The sequence below is a fragment of the Leuciscus leuciscus genome (assembly GCF_965113295.1).
Source record: "Leuciscus leuciscus genome assembly, chromosome: 4".
Classification (NCBI taxonomy): domain Eukaryota; kingdom Metazoa; phylum Chordata; class Actinopteri; order Cypriniformes; family Leuciscidae; genus Leuciscus; species Leuciscus leuciscus.
In genome coordinates this window covers 17,535,278-17,555,721 of record NC_138728.1, presented here as the reverse complement: position 1 = coordinate 17,555,721, position 20,444 = coordinate 17,535,278, and the positions used below count along the sequence as shown (strand labels likewise).

At 38.8% G+C, this 20,444-nt stretch overlaps 1 protein-coding gene across 5 annotated transcripts in view; it reads left to right on the top strand.

The window, feature by feature from the left end:
* Window positions 1–20,444, top strand: part of ppp1r12a (protein phosphatase 1, regulatory subunit 12A) — a 59,130-nt gene that overhangs the window by 23,209 nt on the left and 15,477 nt on the right. For all 5 annotated transcript variants that reach the window (XM_082168199.1, XM_082168201.1, XM_082168200.1 and 2 more), the window contains exons 2-9: window positions 6,578–6,708; window positions 10,610–10,728; window positions 15,543–15,702; window positions 16,377–16,521; window positions 16,645–16,719; window positions 16,811–16,902; window positions 17,775–17,935; window positions 18,032–18,162. In XM_082168199.1, the coding sequence (XP_082024325.1) occupies window positions 6,578–6,708; window positions 10,610–10,728; window positions 15,543–15,702; window positions 16,377–16,521; window positions 16,645–16,719; window positions 16,811–16,902; window positions 17,775–17,935; window positions 18,032–18,162 (1,014 nt within the window). The remainder of the gene's footprint in view (window positions 1–6,577; window positions 6,709–10,609; window positions 10,729–15,542; window positions 15,703–16,376; window positions 16,522–16,644; window positions 16,720–16,810; window positions 16,903–17,774; window positions 17,936–18,031; window positions 18,163–20,444) is intronic.

Below are 20,444 nucleotides of genomic sequence, written 5' to 3'. Positions count from 1 at the left end.
AAAAAAGCTAGCCTAAATGTATTTAATAATCTTAATGGTACATTTCTTTTACCCATGACTGGTTTTGTGAGATTCACCCAAGATTTCTTTAGTGACCATTCATACAGTGTTTTACTATTTGGCAGCAGTTTGCTTCACTACGGTAGAGGGTTTTCCCTCCTGGTTTTAACCTATTATGGAGAGACATCATCAGCTGGTTCAGATAGACTTTTACCCCATGTTCAGGGGTCCGTAATCATGTGTTCAGAATTTGACCATAAAGGGCCATGAGAATTGCGCTGGTTAAGCCGAACTGAAGAGCTCAAACACAACCGCCGCTCTTCCAAAAGAAGTCGGACCCCCTCTGGCCCTCAGCTGTAAGACTTTCTTTTCATCTTCCCCTCGGCAAAGTCTGTCTCCAGGGGCTGCTGGAACAACCCTGGTGTGTTTTAAATGAATTCCCGTCTTTTATTTATTTATGTAGTTACAAAGGGCCAACGTGACCAAACTCTTGTCTTTTTTTTTCTCTCTCTCTCTCTCTCTCTCTCTCTCTCTCTCTCTCTCTCTCTCTCCACTTTTAGCCCCATTTCCATGGAAACAAGCAGGGCTTCATCTTCGCATGCACGTCAGTTGTATGTTTCAGATCTGCGGATTTGCCTGTCTCTCCCAGCGTAGCCAGAGCTCTCAGTGTGTTGTGTTAGGATTAGGCTGGCGCATCTGATGGGCATTGTATTGTTTCAGCTGTAATCTGAGCCATATTTAACCTTTATTGTGTCTTTATTAAGTTAATCTATAGATAACCCTCTGTAATCAGCGCTGTTAGTCTTGTCCAAATTGAATGGTGTGTTTGAGGAGATGCAAGGGTCACGACTCACCTTCTCTTTCTCAGCGTTTGAGAAGTTGATCTCATGTGGCACTTTTGTTGGGGGTTTGTCATGTCCCTGTATCATCTCAAGTGTTTTGATGCTTCTCTGTAATCTGCTCTAGTTGTTGCCATAATGTGTAACATCAGGATATTGTTATGAATGCAGACATGTTGAGCATTAGCATTTAATTCCTTTTGGATACTTTAGCGAAATAATTTTGTTTAGTATTCTTTGTTTTCCTTTCAATTTTATTTATTTATTTTTTATAGTGTCACCAACCAGAATTTCAAAAATAATTTATATAAATAATATGAATTAAATAATTCAAAAATAAATAATATAAATAGTAATTCAGTTACAATTTAAAAATACTATATTTTATTAATTAATGTATTCTAATTGGATTTATTTATTTATTTATTAATCTTGCTTCTAGTGTCACCAAACAGAATTGTAAAAAAAATAATTAATTCCTGTTTGTTATTATTTTTCAGACATGTGTCCCAAATCACTTTCATCATTCTCCATTGATCCTTGAACTTACACCATTGGACAAGCCGATATAACTGCTTCAGGCTTGTCATGATGCTCAAACAAACAGAGTGATGTTTTGATAGTGCCACGGTGTTTAAACTTCTGGGAAAATCATCCTACTAATGGTTTACTTTAAGCTGTCTCTGCATATTACACACTTCACTTTTAACTTACTGACATTGCATGTGGTCGGTCTTGTAGAAGTTTGAGGTCTGTGTAAGATCAGGTTTCATTATGGTACAGTGCTACTCTGAGGCATCACTTCCTCTTGTTGGCCCCCACAGCAATGTGGCTCTTCAGCAGCCAATCATGTCCTTGCTCTCGCAGGCTGATGTTTGGTGGAATGGACTTTCAGTGGTATAAGTGATTTTATAGGGGTTAATCGTTGTGGAACTGATTTAAGAGAAATTTCTTGATTGGTTGAAAACCTAAAGTGTTTGTGTTAATCGCTCTGGCCTGATTTGAGAGAACTTTCCCAAATTGGTTGAAAACTTTCTAATGTGTTTGCAATGTTGAAGAGTGCCTTATGGGAAATGAGTGCATAATGTTTCTCCTCTTCTGATGGGAAATTCCCTGATGTCCTGTTTCGGATTTGCTAACTAATTTTTTTTGAAAAACAGTATGGCTTTTGTAGACCTATCAGACTAGATTATACTGTCCATGTATCCACATTATTGTCCACATCCACTTTTATTATTATAGTACATGATGGTGACGAAGTGCTCAGGTCTGCACACTAGGGCTGGGTGATCAGATGCTCATGCTTTAATTTTTTTGTTGACCATATAATAGCTGAACGATATTGCGGTTATTGTGCATGTTAAAATAGATTATTTTTAAAAGCATCTCTAATTTTAAAGGGCTAGTTCATTAATTACTCACCCTCCAACCTTGTTCCAAACCTGAAAGACTTTTGTTCATCTTTGAAACACAAATTAATATATTTTTAATGAAACCAGAGAGATTTCTATCCCTCCATTGAAAGTCCATTACAGCAAAAAATGGATGCTTCAAAGAGTTCATAAAGACATCATAAAAAATAAATCCACATGAATGGAGCAAATCCAAATCTTCTGAAGAGACATAATCTGAGCTAATCTTAAATCAACAGATTGAAGGCTTTTATTTATTCACTTATAAACACACAATCATAAAGCACATCAAATTTGGTCAGTGGCAGTTCAACCGTAGGTTCTTGACGCACGAAAGCAAACCTCACTGGCCAATGAGGTTTGTTCTTGCACATCAAGCAACACACCCAACAAGTATGGTTGACCTTCCGTTTACAGTATTTCATTAGCTCTATGTATTTGCATTGATAATTGTTTGTATGCAAATGAAAGTCTAAATTAATGAAATTTTTTCAATTTTTGGGTGAACTAATCTGTCACACCCAGAAACAAAAATCCAGGTAGAGTTGAGATGTTTGTAGATTTCTGTCCGTTTCGAAGTCTGATTCAGTGATTTGTTTGCGTCACCACTCAAAAATGTTCATGCGTTTTCACTCGTCAATGTATATATGAAATTGACTTGTTTTAATTTAGGCTATATGCTCCAGCTCAGATTTTTTACAAGTGTCCATAATAACCATTTCTGAATGAAGATAAGAGGATGAATATGTCTGCTTTAATTATTTTTGTAAGCCTGCATCCTTGTTGATTTGAGTCCAGAATCAAGCATCTGTAGTTATACAGAAATTGAAAATGTGGAAAAAATGGCCCTCAGTTTTACTGTGGTCTCGTATGTCTGGTCAATCTTTCAAAGTCTACAAAAAGGTAGGCAGTTTGTACACTGATCCTACCTCTAATTAAACTCTTGCTCAGCAGTATATAAATTCTCTTTTGGCTGCTGGGACAGTTTTCACTTAACTGCGTATTGAATTCTGCATGCATAGGTCTATCTGCAAGAAGTACCGTCAGTACCGTCAAAACAGAATTACTCATATCTGTCAATGCGACATCGACTGTAAGAGTAAAACCAAGACTTAGCATGTGCAGGGCTGAAACCCTCTATTTTTAGCAGTGCGTCACAGACCAGATCCTACACAGCATGGTGCTGACAAATTTGGTTACAAGGCAGATCAGCAGCTGTTTGCATGTATTTGTGGTACTTTTGTCTATTGAAGTTCACCACTTGCTCCTTAAGAGCAGCTTAAGTGGTCTATTGTTGACATTTAGACAGGAATCCTTTTGGGTTCAATTAAACGTCACTCATCTCAGTAGTTCTGCAGTTTTCTTCTTTACCATCAGCAACATGGCTGTCAGCTGCAGAGTTCTGCTTATGACCAAAGGTGTTTAGACCAGCATCATTATTAATATTGCATATAGTTCAGACACATTAGCAACCTTTTCAAGCATTTTGCTGAATTGTCAATAGTGTAGTGATGAATGAAGCACAGTTTTCACAGAAATCACTCTCAAACCAAGCTGCTTTCTGTTGGTCAACAAAATCATATTTTGCCCTCACACGAAATACAAAGGACCTGTCCCAAATGGCCCCCTAAACACTCAGTCTTCCTACCAGTCCGCACTTTCGTGACGCAAAGCCGCTTTGACAGTCGGGAAGAAGTCTGCTGTGGAGCTTGCTAAAGTGCGCATCGAATGCACATTTCCACCGCAAATGGGACACCCTACGGTCTCATGGATTTAACGCACACGTGCACGCGGCAGCCATTGTAACTCCACAAGACCGCAATTGCATTTAAGTGTGTCATTCGGGACACGGGCAAAATCCCATGAATTTCCATTGAAATTGCTGGATTTTGTCTGTGAAAATTCATTGAACAACAGTAAATGTGACTTTAGCACTCAACAGTGAAGATAACCTGCTGATTTGGGAGCAGTATTGAATAATTATTCTTTATATATTCTCTATTATTGTCTGATAAATCTAAATCCAAATTTTAAATATTTTTTTGAGAGCCTGATTATAAAAACAAAAGTCTCACCATTTAAAGCCATGTCCCAAGCACCAACATATATTGTACAGTAAAGTAGCCTAGTTTGTACCGGTGTGAGATTCCTTAACTTTCTTTATCAAAAAAAAAAAAAAAATCTATTGCCTTACAAAGAAATTTAATAATGCAATCAAGACAACATTACTTGTGTGGAATGAATAAAAATGCATGTGCCATATTCTAGACTGCACTTTATTTATTTATATACATATATATACATACATACACACACACACACACACACACACACAATATTCTGCTGTATCTCCATGTCTGTTTCTACTCCATGCTTTCCTCCAGCGCTGTCAAACTGTTTTGAACAGAGATGTGACAACTTGTTCACTATTGAGTCACTACATGTCTGTGGTCTCTGTACGTGTACGTGCCTGTCCGCGGCCATCTGTGATGTGAGATTTGGATGCAATCCTTGCTATTGTTACTAATGTTAATAGTCAGATTAGTTCCCAAATGTCTCCTGGACGTATAGCCGAACCATCAAGTAAAAAAACAGACCTCATGTCTGTCTGGATCAGTTTGACGCCCACATACCAAATCTGTCTTCATTACATACTGATGACATTCTTACAACTACCCTGTGCATTTTCGGAAAGGAATTTACACTGACATTTTTTTTTTTTTACACAAGTGCTCCAAGACTCCAACAAGTCCTTTTCTTTGGAGAGTAATTTCCTTTGTCTTTTAGCTCAAAGTCCAGCTCTGCATTCACTGATGTGGTCACGAACTCTCACACCTGTCAGGCCTGAACAATTACAGCCATTAAGGGATTGCCATTGTTGGGCTGTGGGAATTGCTGGGTTAGGCTTATAATAAACATGGTGTGTTTTGAGGCCAGAGGGAATGCTTGCTTGCCTTAAGGGGACTGGGTAGGACACATATTATCCCGAGGCAGGGAATGACATAAGGCAGTGAGCTGTATTTGGGTGCCCATGAAAGGTCTCCAGATTAACCACATTTTGTATCATGTTAATAGGGCTGCGACTAACCGTTAGTCGACTAGAAGAGGCTTGGTTGACCAAAATTGTATTAGTCGTTTAGTTGTAGAAAGTTAGTCGACTGTTTGGACAGTCCTGGTTTCCTCTACCAAGCTTGACAAGACCCTGATAAGAGCGCCCACACGTTTCTACTGCGGTACTGTAAACAGCCCAAATTTGGGCAAGGATTTCAACTAGATAGTCTTGTGCCCTGAACGTGAGGCTGGTTCGTGTGTTTCCCCCTTTGTCTATGGTATTGACAAGGCAACCAGATGTAAGACCTGGAGATTTTATGGGCAAGCGTTCAAGAGGGGAGCACGTGGAGAACCGAGGTTGGACGCTACTCAAGGTTGTGAGTTTAGTCTGACAATGTGTACTGAAAGGCCCCTTTAAAATGTATGATATAAAATTTGGTAGTTAGCATGATCGCTGTGTTCTAAAACTGTTTATTGTAGAGATGAAGAAAGTAATGTTTTGAATTGGTGAATGAGGGTAAAGTTAGTATTTTTCTCTGTATGTTTTTTTAATTTTTTTATTACTCTGTTCAAGTCATGCTTTCATGAGCCCTTTACAGCAAAATGGTTGCACTGGTAACACATCTAATATAATATTACAGGAATGTTAATTATTCCTGCATTTGCAAAGCTGAATTTTCAGCTGCCATTACTCCAGTATTCAGTGTCACATGATCGTTCAGAAATCATTCTAATATGCTGATTTGGTGGTTTTCCTATCAATGTTGACAGTGGTTGTGCTACTTAATATTTGTGAAAAGCGAAGCATGTCTTTACTGTCACTTTTTGATTAATGCGTTGTTGCAGAATAAAACTTAATTTAATCAAAGTAAAAATCTTACCTGACCTCAAACCTTTGAATAGTAGTGTCTATATTGTCATGGCAGTGACAACGCTAGTCTTAACCAAGCTCTTTTGTCTCATCGAGTGGTGACATGCTTTAATTACAGACCTCCATATTTCCCTCAAGGGATTTTGGTTAACTGATGACATAATGTGTCTTTGTTTGGAGGAATAGGTTCCCACTGAAGATTAATGTTTGAGCCTGAAGCTCACTTTTGGGTTTATGAAACTGTGCTTTGCTAAGGCTCTTAATCTGAACCATGGGTGACTAAAATGCTATATGCTGCATGAATACGGTTTTGAAAAAGTCAATGATTTGAATAGGTTTACTCTGTTAAACTGCTAGATGATTATCTTGCTTAGATGTTAACTCCTGTCATCTTTTTTTTCCAGGCCTGCATAGATGATAATGTAGACATGGTGACCTTCCTTGTGGAGCATGGGGCCTGTATCAACCAGCCCGACAACGAGGGCTGGATCCCCCTTCACGCCGCCGCCTCCTGCGGATACCTCGACATCGCTGAGTAAGTACCGCTTCCCCCTCCACCGAAAATATGAAGTTGTTTCTTCATCTTCACGCAGTTTTATGTCCCATGGGGTTGATTCTTATTAAAATGAACTAATTTCATCTTTTATTTTTCATCTTTTATTTTTCATCATTTATTTTTTGCTACTTTTCCAGTGCCCTTAATGTCTAGTTTTTGTTTTACCTTTGTCCCATACTTAAAATAAATTATAAAAAAAAGTATAAAATACAAATTATAGCTGTAATTGTCAAAATAAACAAAGTATGAAATTATTGAATTTGATCTATATTATTATATACAACGTGCTAGCTATGAAATTAGCCTTAGTGAAACAAAGGAATCAGCTTAAATAAGGCAAAAATATCCTATGATGCATATATACATTACTGTTCAGAAGTTTAAGAAGTTCATTTTAGGAAGTTAAGTGCATTTTAAGAGTCGCTCGTAGTTGCGAGGTGTTCAGCCAAAGCATGTGATGAAATATTTAAACGCTTAGTTGTACGTCTAGTTTATTTTTTCCCTCACACTTCATATGTTGATAGGTTTTTTTTGCCAGCTATGTGTAACCTGGTTAAGAGGTCAGCCCAGGTTTGAAGCCCAAAGTGAACTCTGTTCTCATGCTACACCATAGGGATGGATTAGCACCTAGCCTGTGCTGAAATCATAGCTGTGGTGCATATGATCTGACACTCTGCTTGAAGGGAATCCAGTTCCGTTCATTGAGTCATTCTTCCTGTACTAAGAATTGATAAACATATTCTCTTCTATGAAATGATTGTTTCATAACCTAGTGATCTGTATTGTTGCCCACTACCTACATGCGCAGCAGCCTTCTAAGGCAGTGTCCTGAACGTCATGGAATCTTAGAGGTGACAGATTGGAAACACTGTACTTAGGCAGCACCTCTGTAGGCTTCACAAATAATGCTGCAAATGAGACAAATTGACTCTGAATTGATGTTGCTAAGCCATGGCACAATACTCTAGGCATAAGACTTTGTCTTCGTTGCTGTGTTGTCAGTGTCACTCTTCTGTATGAAATGGGAATTTTTAATTTTGATTTTCATGCTTGAGCTATATTGGAAGCTTGAGATCTGTATAGGGAACACGGCACTCTAGAGAAAATATCAGCTGACTTTTAAATGGGGCAAACAGTAAAACGGAACAAGCTTGCTTTTGTCCTGAATATTGGGAGTACTCTGACCTGTTTTGTATGTTTATAGGACTAATATTTCTAGAACCCGAAACAGCAGTTGCCAATGGTTAGTGTACAAAATGGTACACTATGAAACACCTATGTACACAAAATTTCAAACACCTATGAAAAGCCTTATGATTTAGATATACAATTTATATACTAATATGCACATTTTCTACATGCAATTGGACATTTCCCAAAGTTTCTTCTCGAAAACCATCCTAAATTTTGAAAATAGCTTTTTTTTTACCACTAATGGGGACAAGGCTCAAGGCGGGGTCAAAAGGTCCATTATCTATTATCATTACTGTAGCAATGCATGTAGCAATGCATGCAGCACAGCTTAGAAAAGTCACTTTCAAACCAAGCAGCAAGAAATGACAATTAATCTGCATGACCAACTTGAACCAGTTGCGAATTCTGTGTAGGTAATTTCCCTATCATGTGGATTACCATGGATTTTGCCCGCAAATGTGTCAACCTTAATATGTATATGAATGAGCCAGGGTGGTTGATTAGTTTAGCCCTAGTCGTCCAACAACCGACTAGCTAGTTAAAAAATGTGTAGTTCCGCACAAGCCTTGAATAAATAAGCATGTTTTTTCTCTATAATTCTGACCACCCTGCAAGATCTTTGATTCTGATTTCTGGTTTGACGTTGCCAGCAAATTAATCTCAGCAAAGCAAGAACAATGAAGGCGCATCACATTGTTGTTGAATGACCAGTTTCAAACAAGTTGCAAAGAACAATAATTCATAAGTCGAGGGCTTAGTATTCTGTTCTTGCAACACGTTTTGCAAGAGTGTTTCATTCATATTAAGAAACTGCTAGTTGAGCTGCTTTGAATATGTAAGAAGATCCAGACTGTAGTAAGGGCAGGTCTGTGTGGTCTTGTTCCCTAGTGCTGTGGTTTTTGAATCTGACACATGAGCAGTGAGGTTAGTGAGGGCGATGTGTAGGCCTGTCGCGATAATTAAATAACCGTCTGATCGCGATTATTTGATCTAACCGCGATTGTTTTAGACAACCGCGATTATTGCGCTCTTTTATAGGCCAGGTGCACAAGGGAGTCATGGACCAAAAGAAATAGACAAGCACTAATTAAGTTTTCCAGCAATATATTCAAAGTCATCTGGAGCCATTCCATAGCTTAATGTGAGGGACAGAAATATATTTACATCGTTAAATTAAAGTTCACGGAAACTCGTCTTCCCTCCTCTGCAGCTGTCAATCATTCTCCATTCAGCATTCAAACAGCGCGCCTCGTCCGGTTACGACAGGAAACTCTCACCAATATGATATATTTACCTTATAATACTTGATCTGTAGAAAAAGGGCTGTGGATTTGCATAAAATTATTTTATTTTGCTGGAGTTAATTGTTGTTTCTAAACGACTCGCTACCGTGTGCCTGTTAGATCACACACAGCACAAGGACTATGAATTGGCATCAAACGCACAATAACTGGAATTTAAAACTGTGAAGAAACAAACGATCAATAAACTGTTGGACAGATATACCCTAGGATTTGTGAGCTCGACATTTCTTTGCTTTGTGCAGTGAAGTTTTACATGCGCAGTGACCCTATGTTGCTTTGAGCACATCATTCTGCACCCGCGAAACGCATACGTGCTTTGTGCCGCTCTGTTTTGAAGTGTTTCATATTTTCGTGGTTTTTTTGCACTGTAAGATTATTAAAAGCCTATCTTGTTCTGTTCTTTCGTATATATCATATCTTGTTGCCCCATTAAAGCTGCACAATACATTTAAAATAGCATAATTTAATTGTATATTATTTGTGTATAGTGTGTAGATAGACAGACAGACACACACACATACATACACACATACTGTACATACATTTGATGCTCAAGAAACATTATTATTATCAATGTTGATATGATTCTTTACATTCATATATATAAATAAAATGTAATTAATACATGAATTAATTTTATAAGAGTACTAATAGTAATTTGTCATTTGTTTTTATCAACATGTTTAGATTTCATAAAATTACGGTGCAGATTTTTTCAAGAATTACTTTTGCTGCTGATTAATACATTAAGTTTATTAAGAAAATTGTCATAGCTATTGAATACATTTATTTAATATTTAAAGGTGTAAACTGTAATCTTACACTGCAAAATGATAACTTACAAAGGACTAAATTCATCACAATTATTTAATGAATGAAGCACACAAAAAAATTATGACAAAGCCCTAAAACAGACAATTAATCGCCAAAGCCCTAAAACGGGCAATTAATCGCCAAAGCCCTAAAACGGGCAATTAATCGGCATAACCGCAATTATTTTGCAGACAATTAATCGTCACCCAAATTTCATAATCGTGACAGGCCTAGCGATGTGTTAATTCAAGGTCAATGCTGAAACGGTCTTTCAGGCAAGAGACTGCCACACCTTTATAACTGTAAAAGCCTATGTACTCTGTGACATGAATCCACTCTGTTAACCAGTAACAGAAGTGAAGGACCACTTCAAGGAATTTTGATTAAGATGCTAATCACCACTGTCTCGAGGTGTCTATGAAGGGAGTCACATAAGATGAGGCCCCATTTAATTTCTTCCTTTTTCTTTTTTTATTCCAAATGAACAGTTGTCAGTTCAATTTGCATCTCTAAATGATTGTACTAATCGCACCTGTTGCCTTTTTAAACGTCATGTCATGTCTTTGCAGGTATCTTATCGGTCAAGGTGCAAATGTCGGTGTAGTAAACAGTGAGGGAGAAACACCATTGGATATCGCAGAGGAGGAGGCCATGGAGGAGCTTTTGCAAAACGAGATCAACCGGCAAGGTACTGCTACCTCCCCTTGACACACATTTCACAGGCACTCCAAACTTCATCTTTACTGACAATGATTTGGCATGGGTGTACAAGGCTTAGTGTCATGTCCGCGTCATGCTGTGGTTGAGATCATTGCTTTCTGATGATTTTGAGTCAGAGTTCTTCAAATGAATTGCCTCGTACAAATGGCCAGGGGTGATATGTGCATCATGCTAAACTTTCCCAGCTGCCGTGCACTCAAGTTGAGGTTGCAAGTCTTGGCAGGACTCCAGCGGGGTGCATTGACTCAGATTTAATATTAGAGCAGTGCTCAGACAGTAACGCAACACACAACGCCCTTTCTCCTGTGTCCACTCTTAACCTGCCTGTGGACTTGCCTGTGTACTTGATGTCCATGGTATGTCATGCGTGTGCAAAGTCATAAAGGATTTAGGGAGGTCGGTGCGGCCGGCTGTAGTGATGTCTCTTACATAATGGAGAAACATGATTCGTTTAACCCGCTGCCCATTGTAATGATCCCAAACTAGATGGAATGGTTTTTCTATTTTTGGCCTTTACCAGTCTTGATGATGAAACAGAGCCCCACTGCTACTGAGAGGCACTGTTCAGACATGCGTTAACAGCCTGAGGTGGTGTTTGGCTCCTTGCTCACCAGGATGTATCAGCGGCAGATAATAAAGACTGCTCTGACACAGGAGAAGGAGGCAAGAGCGGCTGGTGATGCAGCTGTAGCATTTCCACTCTCTTCTATGAAAATCTGTGAACAGGCTTTAGCCATACATTTGATTTGAACAAGCTCCAAGACCAAGGTTCTTGCTGGATGATAAGCAGTGTCAGGGTGGTGCAACTGTCCTGATAGCATAATGAAGGAAAAAGCCTCTTATTCAGAGCAGCGCCATGACAGGTATGAAAGTGAGGCTGTGAGGGATAGACTTGCCGTGTTTCCAATGGCATCCGCTTTAAAAAGCTGTATAAAGCTCCTAGATTACTTACAGTTTTCCACAGCTTATATTGTCGGGAGTTTTTTGTCAACTGAAATTTCTTGGAAAGATATTTTTCCAGTGTTTCATGAGCAGAACAATCCAAAAACACATTAAATAACAGTACAGCCCATTGAAGATATGCATGTCTGTCCCTCACAGCCTCACTTTCATTCCCATTAAAAATCAAAGATGGCACTGCTGTGAATAAGGTCTATAAAAAGGCCTTTGTCACTCATAAATTGGGAAAGACTGATTAGTCAGTTGATATTTGACCATTTTGGGACTATCACATCAGCCAATAACTGTGCTGTTTGGCCAATTAACAGAACACATTTTTCTCACTTTAATCTGTTTCAGAACCTAACAATAGCCTTCAATTAGTTTTAACTAGATATTGACATTCACCATTGAAAAATTCATATTGGCTGACCAAGGCATACAAATGTTTTGTGAAGAAAGGTATGCCTTCCTCAGGTTTAGCTTTTGTGGCTTTGGCCAGCAGTAAGCCCACAGTAGCTGCTGAAACATGAGCCCCATCTTGGTATGCGGCAAGAAGACAATTCTCAGACAGCAAAAACCGAGCTTGTCCTTTATCTCTCCTAACAGCTCAACATTTGGTGTGAATTTGTTGATAATTGATCTGCCCTGCTATTTGTTAGCATGTCACACTCTTTAAGAGCATGTTATATAACATTCGCATTTCAGCCCACGCTCATGGGCATTTAGTGAGGCTCTGCCAATGGCAGCTGTCAGCTTTCATTTGAGGGTTGTACACTTGAGCTTTGGAGAAGGTGTCCGCATGTATGATAGACCTATGCACACCTCCAGCGCACAGTTCTGCATGCACAGTCTTAGGACTTCAGATATCATAACTAATGAACCCTAATGTTTGAACAGCTGAAATGGATCATCCTTCTCCTCCTGATCAAGGAGGATGCTTGTCTTTCGGTGGTCAGACTGGAACGGGAGCCCACGCTTTACTCCATGTATTGTAATATAAGACACAGCTCTATTCTCAGCTCAGAGATGGCATTATGTAACACTGAGTGTTGTATAATGCCTTCAACCTCTTCTAATGTGATTATCTTTTTTCCCACTCCCTGTCTCCTTTTGAACGAAACCCTAGTCATGAGGTTAAACTTAAGCAGAGACCACCACCACCACCCCCTCAGTAGGGTCATCCCTTAGACTTATTAGCCGGTGCTCATTTCCACGGGAATCAGGTGACCGAGGAGCCTCTTCTAGCCAAAGCAAGAGACATTTCCAGCTCCTGTTGCTTGGAAAATCAGATGTCGGAGGCGCTAAGTCCATCATAGATGGTGACATAATCTGTCTGATGATAACTGACTTTTGGTATGAAGAGGATTAATGTACCTTATATAAAATAGCCTTGAAGTCTGGTATACTCACAGCAAAGTTCTTTTTTCATGCTTTGCTTAGGGGTAAAAAGAAGTTTGAAATACTTAAGCAGTGGTATAGTGTTAGCGAACATCCCGATGCAGCCCACACTGCTGGGAGCCGAGTTTAGATAAATATTTAAATGTGTTCTATGCGCTTTCCTCTCAGTAACTGTGTCACTTTCATTTACAATTACAACTTCAATTTCTGCAGTGTGTTCATGTTTAACTCATGGACGTCTGACCTTGAAGGACTGAACAGAAGAAATGGACTGAAGAAGGTGAAGCTGCAGAACACGTCCACCACCTATTATGTAATTGCCACAGGCCAATGGTAGTTCACTTTGGCAAGCTGTTTTCAACGCCTGAAACAAATTTGGTTTTGGCTTGATTTTGTTCGAAATGATGCCACACCAGTCCTCCTTCAATATAGCTTGAACTATATTAGGTTTGTTTTAGCTGCCTGGCAATACGCTTGGCTGTTGTTTAGCGCTCTTGTTGAGGTCAGTTTGTCTCTTGGTTTTTGTAAAGGCTGCATATTCTCCTGGTACTCCAAACACTTTTGTTCTACCTGTTTTTACATGCAGCCTTGGTCTTTCAGATGAGAAAAAAGAGCCATTATGCTCATCAGCTGTCTGTTACACAATGCATTCAAAACTATTAAGAAGGAAAAACAAAGCAAAGCTGTTTTCGCCCATCTTTTGGCCTTGTTGAATCAGCAGAGCCACTGGTGACATCGCTACTTGTTCACCATTTTGAGCAATCTGCATCTCGATAGCCTGTCGAAAGTAGGCTATATCTTCAGCCTTTTGTCCTGGGTTGTTGAGGAGTGCTGGTGCTCCGGTTTGCACAGGCAAATAAAGAACTAATTGATACCCGTAAGCAGAGATAAGTCACACGAATGGCAGCACACATATAGGCCTAGTTCTGAACGAATGTCCACTGAGACTCTAATGTTGTGTTCACAATGACATCTGGCATGTTCTCAGAAATCACCAACTCTTATTGAAAGTGAATGGCTTTTTACTGTTACTGTTAGACAGTACTTAAAATGACTGTTTAGACATCACCTTTTTACACCAGAAAAGCCTATGATATTCAGGCTTCACTTAATGAAGGCATGTTCTTAATTCTCATAAATACTTCCCACAATCGGGATATTTCTCTCTACACTGCACTGCTCTGTCATGGACTTTGCACAGGTATTATTCCTACAGATTTCTGTCCCGTGGACCTGTCTTTTTCATGCTGCTGGCTTACTTCCAGCTCTCTTGTCAAACTCGTATGCTAAACTGATCAAAATCTGACACTTTAATCACATCAAAGTTCACTTCCCCAGCAGTCGCACCTGCCGGACATTCAGTCGGTCCTGTAGCCTTATAAGGGTTGTGGCATGCTCCTCGTTTGTAATCTGAGATGCCTCCTTTTACGTTCATTATTCTGACAAAAATGGAAGGTCAAGTAGCAGTCAGTTATCTTTCTATATATAAAGTTTTGACCTTGTTTTGGTACTCAGTGGAGATGTTGCTAAGCATTTTGAGGCATGATTAATGGTCGCTTACTTCAAAGTTATGTACTCTCAAGTTTCTATTGTTGTTTCTGGTTTTAGCTTAATACTGTTCAGTGGCCAGTTGCATAAACTTCTTAGACTAGTCTTAAAAGTTAGCCATCTAATTATTGTCTTCAAGACTGCTTCTAACATTATAAAGTCAGTTACATCAAAAGGCAGAACAGTCTCATTTAAATCGAAATGGAAGACTGATCCCCTCTTGTCTTACTTTTAGATATTCAAACTAGTTAAGACACCGTCTTAAAGTGGCTAAGTTTATGCAACTGGCCCCAGGTCTCTACATGCCTGAGTAAATGTCAGGGTATGTAGACTAGAGGTACAGTGACCTATTTGGCAGTCCTCCAATATGAAGTAGTTTACATGTTGTGTTTTTGAAACAATTGAAGTATGCATTGAATAATTTTTCTGCACACTTGAATAATAAGTGATATGTTCTGGCACAGCAGAAAGTTCATTTACTTTGATTAAAATGTTATTTTGTACTATCAATCAGATTAGTCAATAAAAGCTTCATGTGCTATATAATTAAATTTCATTGAATTTAATTGAATTTCAATTCATGAAAAATTTGTAATAGGCACATTTTTTTCCTCACAAACACAAACAAACCTTTGTCACTATTATAGACATGCCAGTCATTCCTCAAGCTGTTTACCTGGCTGCACTGTAGTCAACATAGTGACCCCTGTAGTTGTCAACTGCAGTTAAACATGCGCCATTCAGCATGGCACACATCATAAAATAATTCACCATGTCGAAGTATCCTATATTTTGCTTTTCGAATGGTTCGCCTCCGTGGACATCCTGCAGTTTGGACAGGTCAAGAATATGTACTAATCCTAAGGATCTGCCCCTCCCTCCATCTTGCTCCAGGCGTGGATATCGAGGCGGCCAGGAAAGAGGAGGAGCGGATCATGCTAAGGGATGCGCGACAGTGGCTTAACAGCGGCCTGATCAACGACGTCCGGCACGCCAAGTCTGGGGGGACCGCACTACATGTCGCTGCAGCCAAGGGATACGCTGAGGTTTTAAAGTAAGTTTGCTTGCCTTCATTAGAAAGATTTTGCCATTTTGCCATCCTCAAAGGATTCAGAGGACACCTGTGATAATATTTGTCTTTGCTCTTTTGCCAATAAGTGAGATTTAGCAGCTAGTGATGGTAGAAACAAATTAAACTTTGGTACAGCAGGTGTGGAGGCTTTACTTGGTCCATCCCATACTTCACCTTTCAACTCTTTGGTTCTTGTACACAGGACGAGACAGTATGTCACCTGTTTATCTGCCTCCATTACAGTAGATTATCATGAGCTGTTGAACAAACACTGCTCAGGATGTGTGGCAGGAGTTAGGCAGCGTCTCTGTTAACGGTGCTTTCAGCCTTGGGATGTCAGAGTTGAATGACTGTGACAACTGCTCCATCTGCTGCTGCACCAAAACAACAGGACTGTAACCGGATATACTACTTTTTTTTTTTTTTTGGTGTGTGTAATCTCTGAAAACTTCACATCTAATGTGTATTTTTATGTGACAACTAAATGTTGGCATGCGTAACATGCCTTCTAGGCAATGAAAAATTAGCCCATTGGTCTACACAATATCCCAGGCCTTTGGCAAATGAGGCCAAGCTTAGATTGCGGCACCAAAATCCAAGAAACCCAGATTTGTCTAATCTCATCATGCTATTTCTGTCGCTTTAACTGTTTGCAGGCTTTTAATCCAAGCAGGGTATGATGTAAATATTAAAGACTACGATGGCTGGACTCCGCTCCACGCTGCTGCACACTGGGGCAAAGAAGAGGCATGCCGGATACTTGTAGAACATTTGTGTGATATGGACGTCATCAATAAAGTGGTATGGGTTTTATGGCTTTGTCTGTGCTACTAGCTTCAGTGTAGTCTTCCTCAGAGTCTGAACAACAATTAAAATGTCTCTGATTCGAATTGAACCCTAACAATGTTGCATTTTGGTTCTCAGGGTCAGACGGCGTTTGACGTAGCTGATGAAGATGTCTTGGGATATTTAGAAGAGCTGCAAAAGAAGCAGAATCTGGTAATTTCACACTTTTGGCATCAGACCTTCAATCATAAACAAAGAATGCTTTGTTCTGTAGCCTTAAGCTGACATGTTCTGTTTGTTCTAGCTTCTGAGTGAAAAGAAGGATGTTAAGAAGTCTCCTTTAATAGAAACTACGACTACTGGGGACAATAATCAATCTGTGAAACAACTGAAGAGGTAAATGGCTTCTGCTCACTAGAGAAAAACCGCCATTATGTGATTGATAATACTGTTTGCCCAATGTCTTGACCCTACCATAAATGTCAAGGACACACACACACACACACACACACCTGAATCCACTTGGGACGCTTTCACACTAGAGCTTTTGGTGTGGACACAAATCTGTTTTTCATCATTGTTTGGTTGATGAGATAGCTGTTTTCCCAAACTTGGATCTGGTCGTATAAACTCAAACAATTTTAAATGGCAAAACTGAACCGCTATTGAGGACATATCATTTGCATCTGCAGGCACATGCATTACTCATTACACTAACACAATTTTTATTGCTGCTCGTTTCTGTTTGTACCTAGCAAGTGAATAAAATGTGAAAGCCTAAATGACATTCGGTTTGATAGAAAAACAACCAGATGACCAATAGTAATTGAAAGTTTCATCTTTGTCCAGTGTCTGCGCTATTTCTCTCCAGAAGTTACAACTGATATAAATATTTGCCTACTCTTTTAAACTACAGTTGTGTGTATCTCTTAATGTCCTCACACAAGCACTCTTGTTGTTGCGATCTTCAGTAGTTTGTTCGTTGTTCCGCCTCTTCCGACTGTCAAACAGTGAACACCTTATGGACCAACTTATTAGTGCAAAAAATTCAAGGTGCATGTGACAAATCAGCCTGTGTGTGTATAGTATATGTCTACTATGCTAATGATGAAATTGACATCACACGCATTGCATACATACCTTTGCGTACGCATTAAATGCAAAGCATACTTGGGGCTTTAGTGTGAATATTCCTTAAAAGTGAAAGCTTTGTGTGTGAGGAGTTTGATGTAAGTGGTGCTTAACCGTTGAGTGCATCTGTGTTTTAGTAAAGAAACTGTTCTACTGGAGCCAGAGAAGACTGCCCCAAGAATCGAGACTCTGGAGCCAGAGAAGGTGGATGAAGAAGAGGGGGAGGGGAAGAAGGACGAGTCTAGCTGCTCTAGTGAGGAAGAGGAGGAGGAAGACTCAGAGTCTGAGAACGAAGCAGGTAACTGTTCGAAACATTGACCACCACAGACGCTTCCCCAACTAGCTTTGTGTTTAATTGGTGAAAATTAATTGCATACGATTTCTTTTTTTCCAGACAAGACCAAGTCTTCTATTCCATCAAGCATTTCCAACAGTACACCTGCACCTGCGCCTACTAGTATCACCGCCACGTCGCCGACTACCCCAAGCAACCAGGTGACCACCCCAACCTCGCCTACCAAAAAGGTACATCATCTCCCCTTGAACGTGCCGGCACATCCACCATTCCCTCCACCCAGTCTACCATGTTTCTATGTCTTTCAGCCCACAGCAAGAATTCTCCTTGGAAATATCATTCATTCTTAATGCATAGCATGTATTTGAGCATGTGTCAGTAAGCAAGAAAGTTGCATTTGCAACTTTTCGGAATGAATGTTATTGGCTGTTTCAAGTTGAACAGTTTATAGGCTTCATAACAGAGGAGTTTCAAATTCATTGTTACGTGGCATCAGCGTAGCATGGTCGCAAAATTCTAAAAAGTAAGCTGATCTATGTGGTTTTCAGACATATCAGTGTGCAGTGCATTCTAGTACTGTGCACTTGAGAGTAGAGAAAATGTCCTCCACACTTCTTTACCATGTACCTGCTGCCCTCTGCTGGACTGTAAGGGAATTTCATCAAGTGTGTTGTTAGAAAATGCGATTATTCAGAACAGATTTGATTTCACTGTAAACCAAATTTAACACCGTAACCTAATATAATTCAGTTTGGTTATTTTTTTTAATAAGTATTGTTTAAATAATTATGTTTTAAATAAATAATTTTATTTATTTATTTAAACTGCTTTATTTAATGCTAGTTGCATTATAAAAGTAGAAGATTCTTGATGAATGTTACATTTATATTATATTAATTAAAAAAATGAAATAAAATAATGACTGCGGATGCATATCTGGCCAAGAAATGTGCAGTAAAAGATGTTAAATGCACAAAACAGTGATTGATATTCGTCAGACGTTGTAGGCCAGTATAATGCAAGTCATCATTCTTTGTTTAATATTAATGTTTGTTTATTTTTTATTATGTAATATGTCCAAGAAGAATATTGCAGTAAAATTCTGCTTTTTAATAGCATATTAAACTCGCATTATATGTTGAGACTGGGCTTTTCATATATTTTCTTTTTCTTTGCTGTCCCTTTCTCTCTATCACTCGTGCGTCATGAAGTATCTTTTTCCTTTCATTTGCTGCTTGATTTATTTAATTCAGGGGTTCTTTCTTTCTTTCTTCCTTTTTCTTTCTTTTTCTTTACAATCATCTGTTTTTTCTCTCTCTCTCTACTCATCATTGTGTTGTCTTGGATGGCTTTAGTCTGATAACATTACTGCCCTTGTGCCTGGGGGGGAGCCAGGCTGTCCTGCGTTGTGGCGTCAAGGCTTGCGCAAAACTGGCATTGCGCTTGTGCCCAAAAAAGCGATGGTGAGGCCTCGGTGTGTTCAGCATTGTGATTCCCGCCCTATATCTTCCCCACATGACCACGTCCCTAACCAATCAGATAACTGCCTAATCCAAGACCATTTCCTCTTCCTATCTCTGGCTCACTGCATGGTGTTGTCGCTGTCAGTGGTGGCTGTGATGACGTGCTGTTTTCTGTCGAAGATCATCTGTGTGATAGTTTATGACAGGTGACATCAGTGTTGTGTGTACTTTGATAAGGGCGAATTCATTTATTATTGACTCTAAACCCTAACAGGTCACCAGGATGCAGATGAGTTTGCAAAAACTAACATCTTGATTGAAATTGGGCATGTTTGGTTTTGGTGTCCGTGTTGTTTTTATAATATTATTTAGCATTCTCATCATCTTAAGGCCTAGATTTTTTTTATTTAAATGATATAAATTCAAGTTTGCATTTCTGAAGGCAATGGAATCCACAAAATCGTTCAAAATGGCCCCACACGTGTTTCCCTTGAAGTTTAGTTTTGAATTTTATAGGCATCAGAGCACTGGGGCAGGGCGTTTGTTTTTGTTTGTTTGTTTGTTTGTTTATGTATAGTTATTTATACATATGCTCAAATATCTAAAGATTTTTTTTTTATATTTGTACTTGTTAGTTAAATTTTTTTATTATTAAAATATATCTATTTAGTCATTTATTTACTCTTATAAATAATTTATTTTAAAATAAAATATTTATTTTAAAATAAAATATTTTTTAAAATGTTTCTTTATTTCTTTTATTTATTATTGCACAATTTCTTTATTTTATTAAAATATTTTTATTTTATTTTTTATTATTATTTACAATATACTATATATTATCGTTATTTTTAGTTTTTTGCAATTACATTTTCTGAAGGTTGAGCTAGTGGATTTTGTCCATTTCAGAGCACATACATAAATATTGAGATGTGTATATGTATATGTAGAGTGTAACAGTCTGGTTCCGAAAGTAAAATCTCCATTCATTTTCTACATAGGAAAATTGTCAGTGATAACTTGTAAACCTTACTGTGAGCTATGAGGTT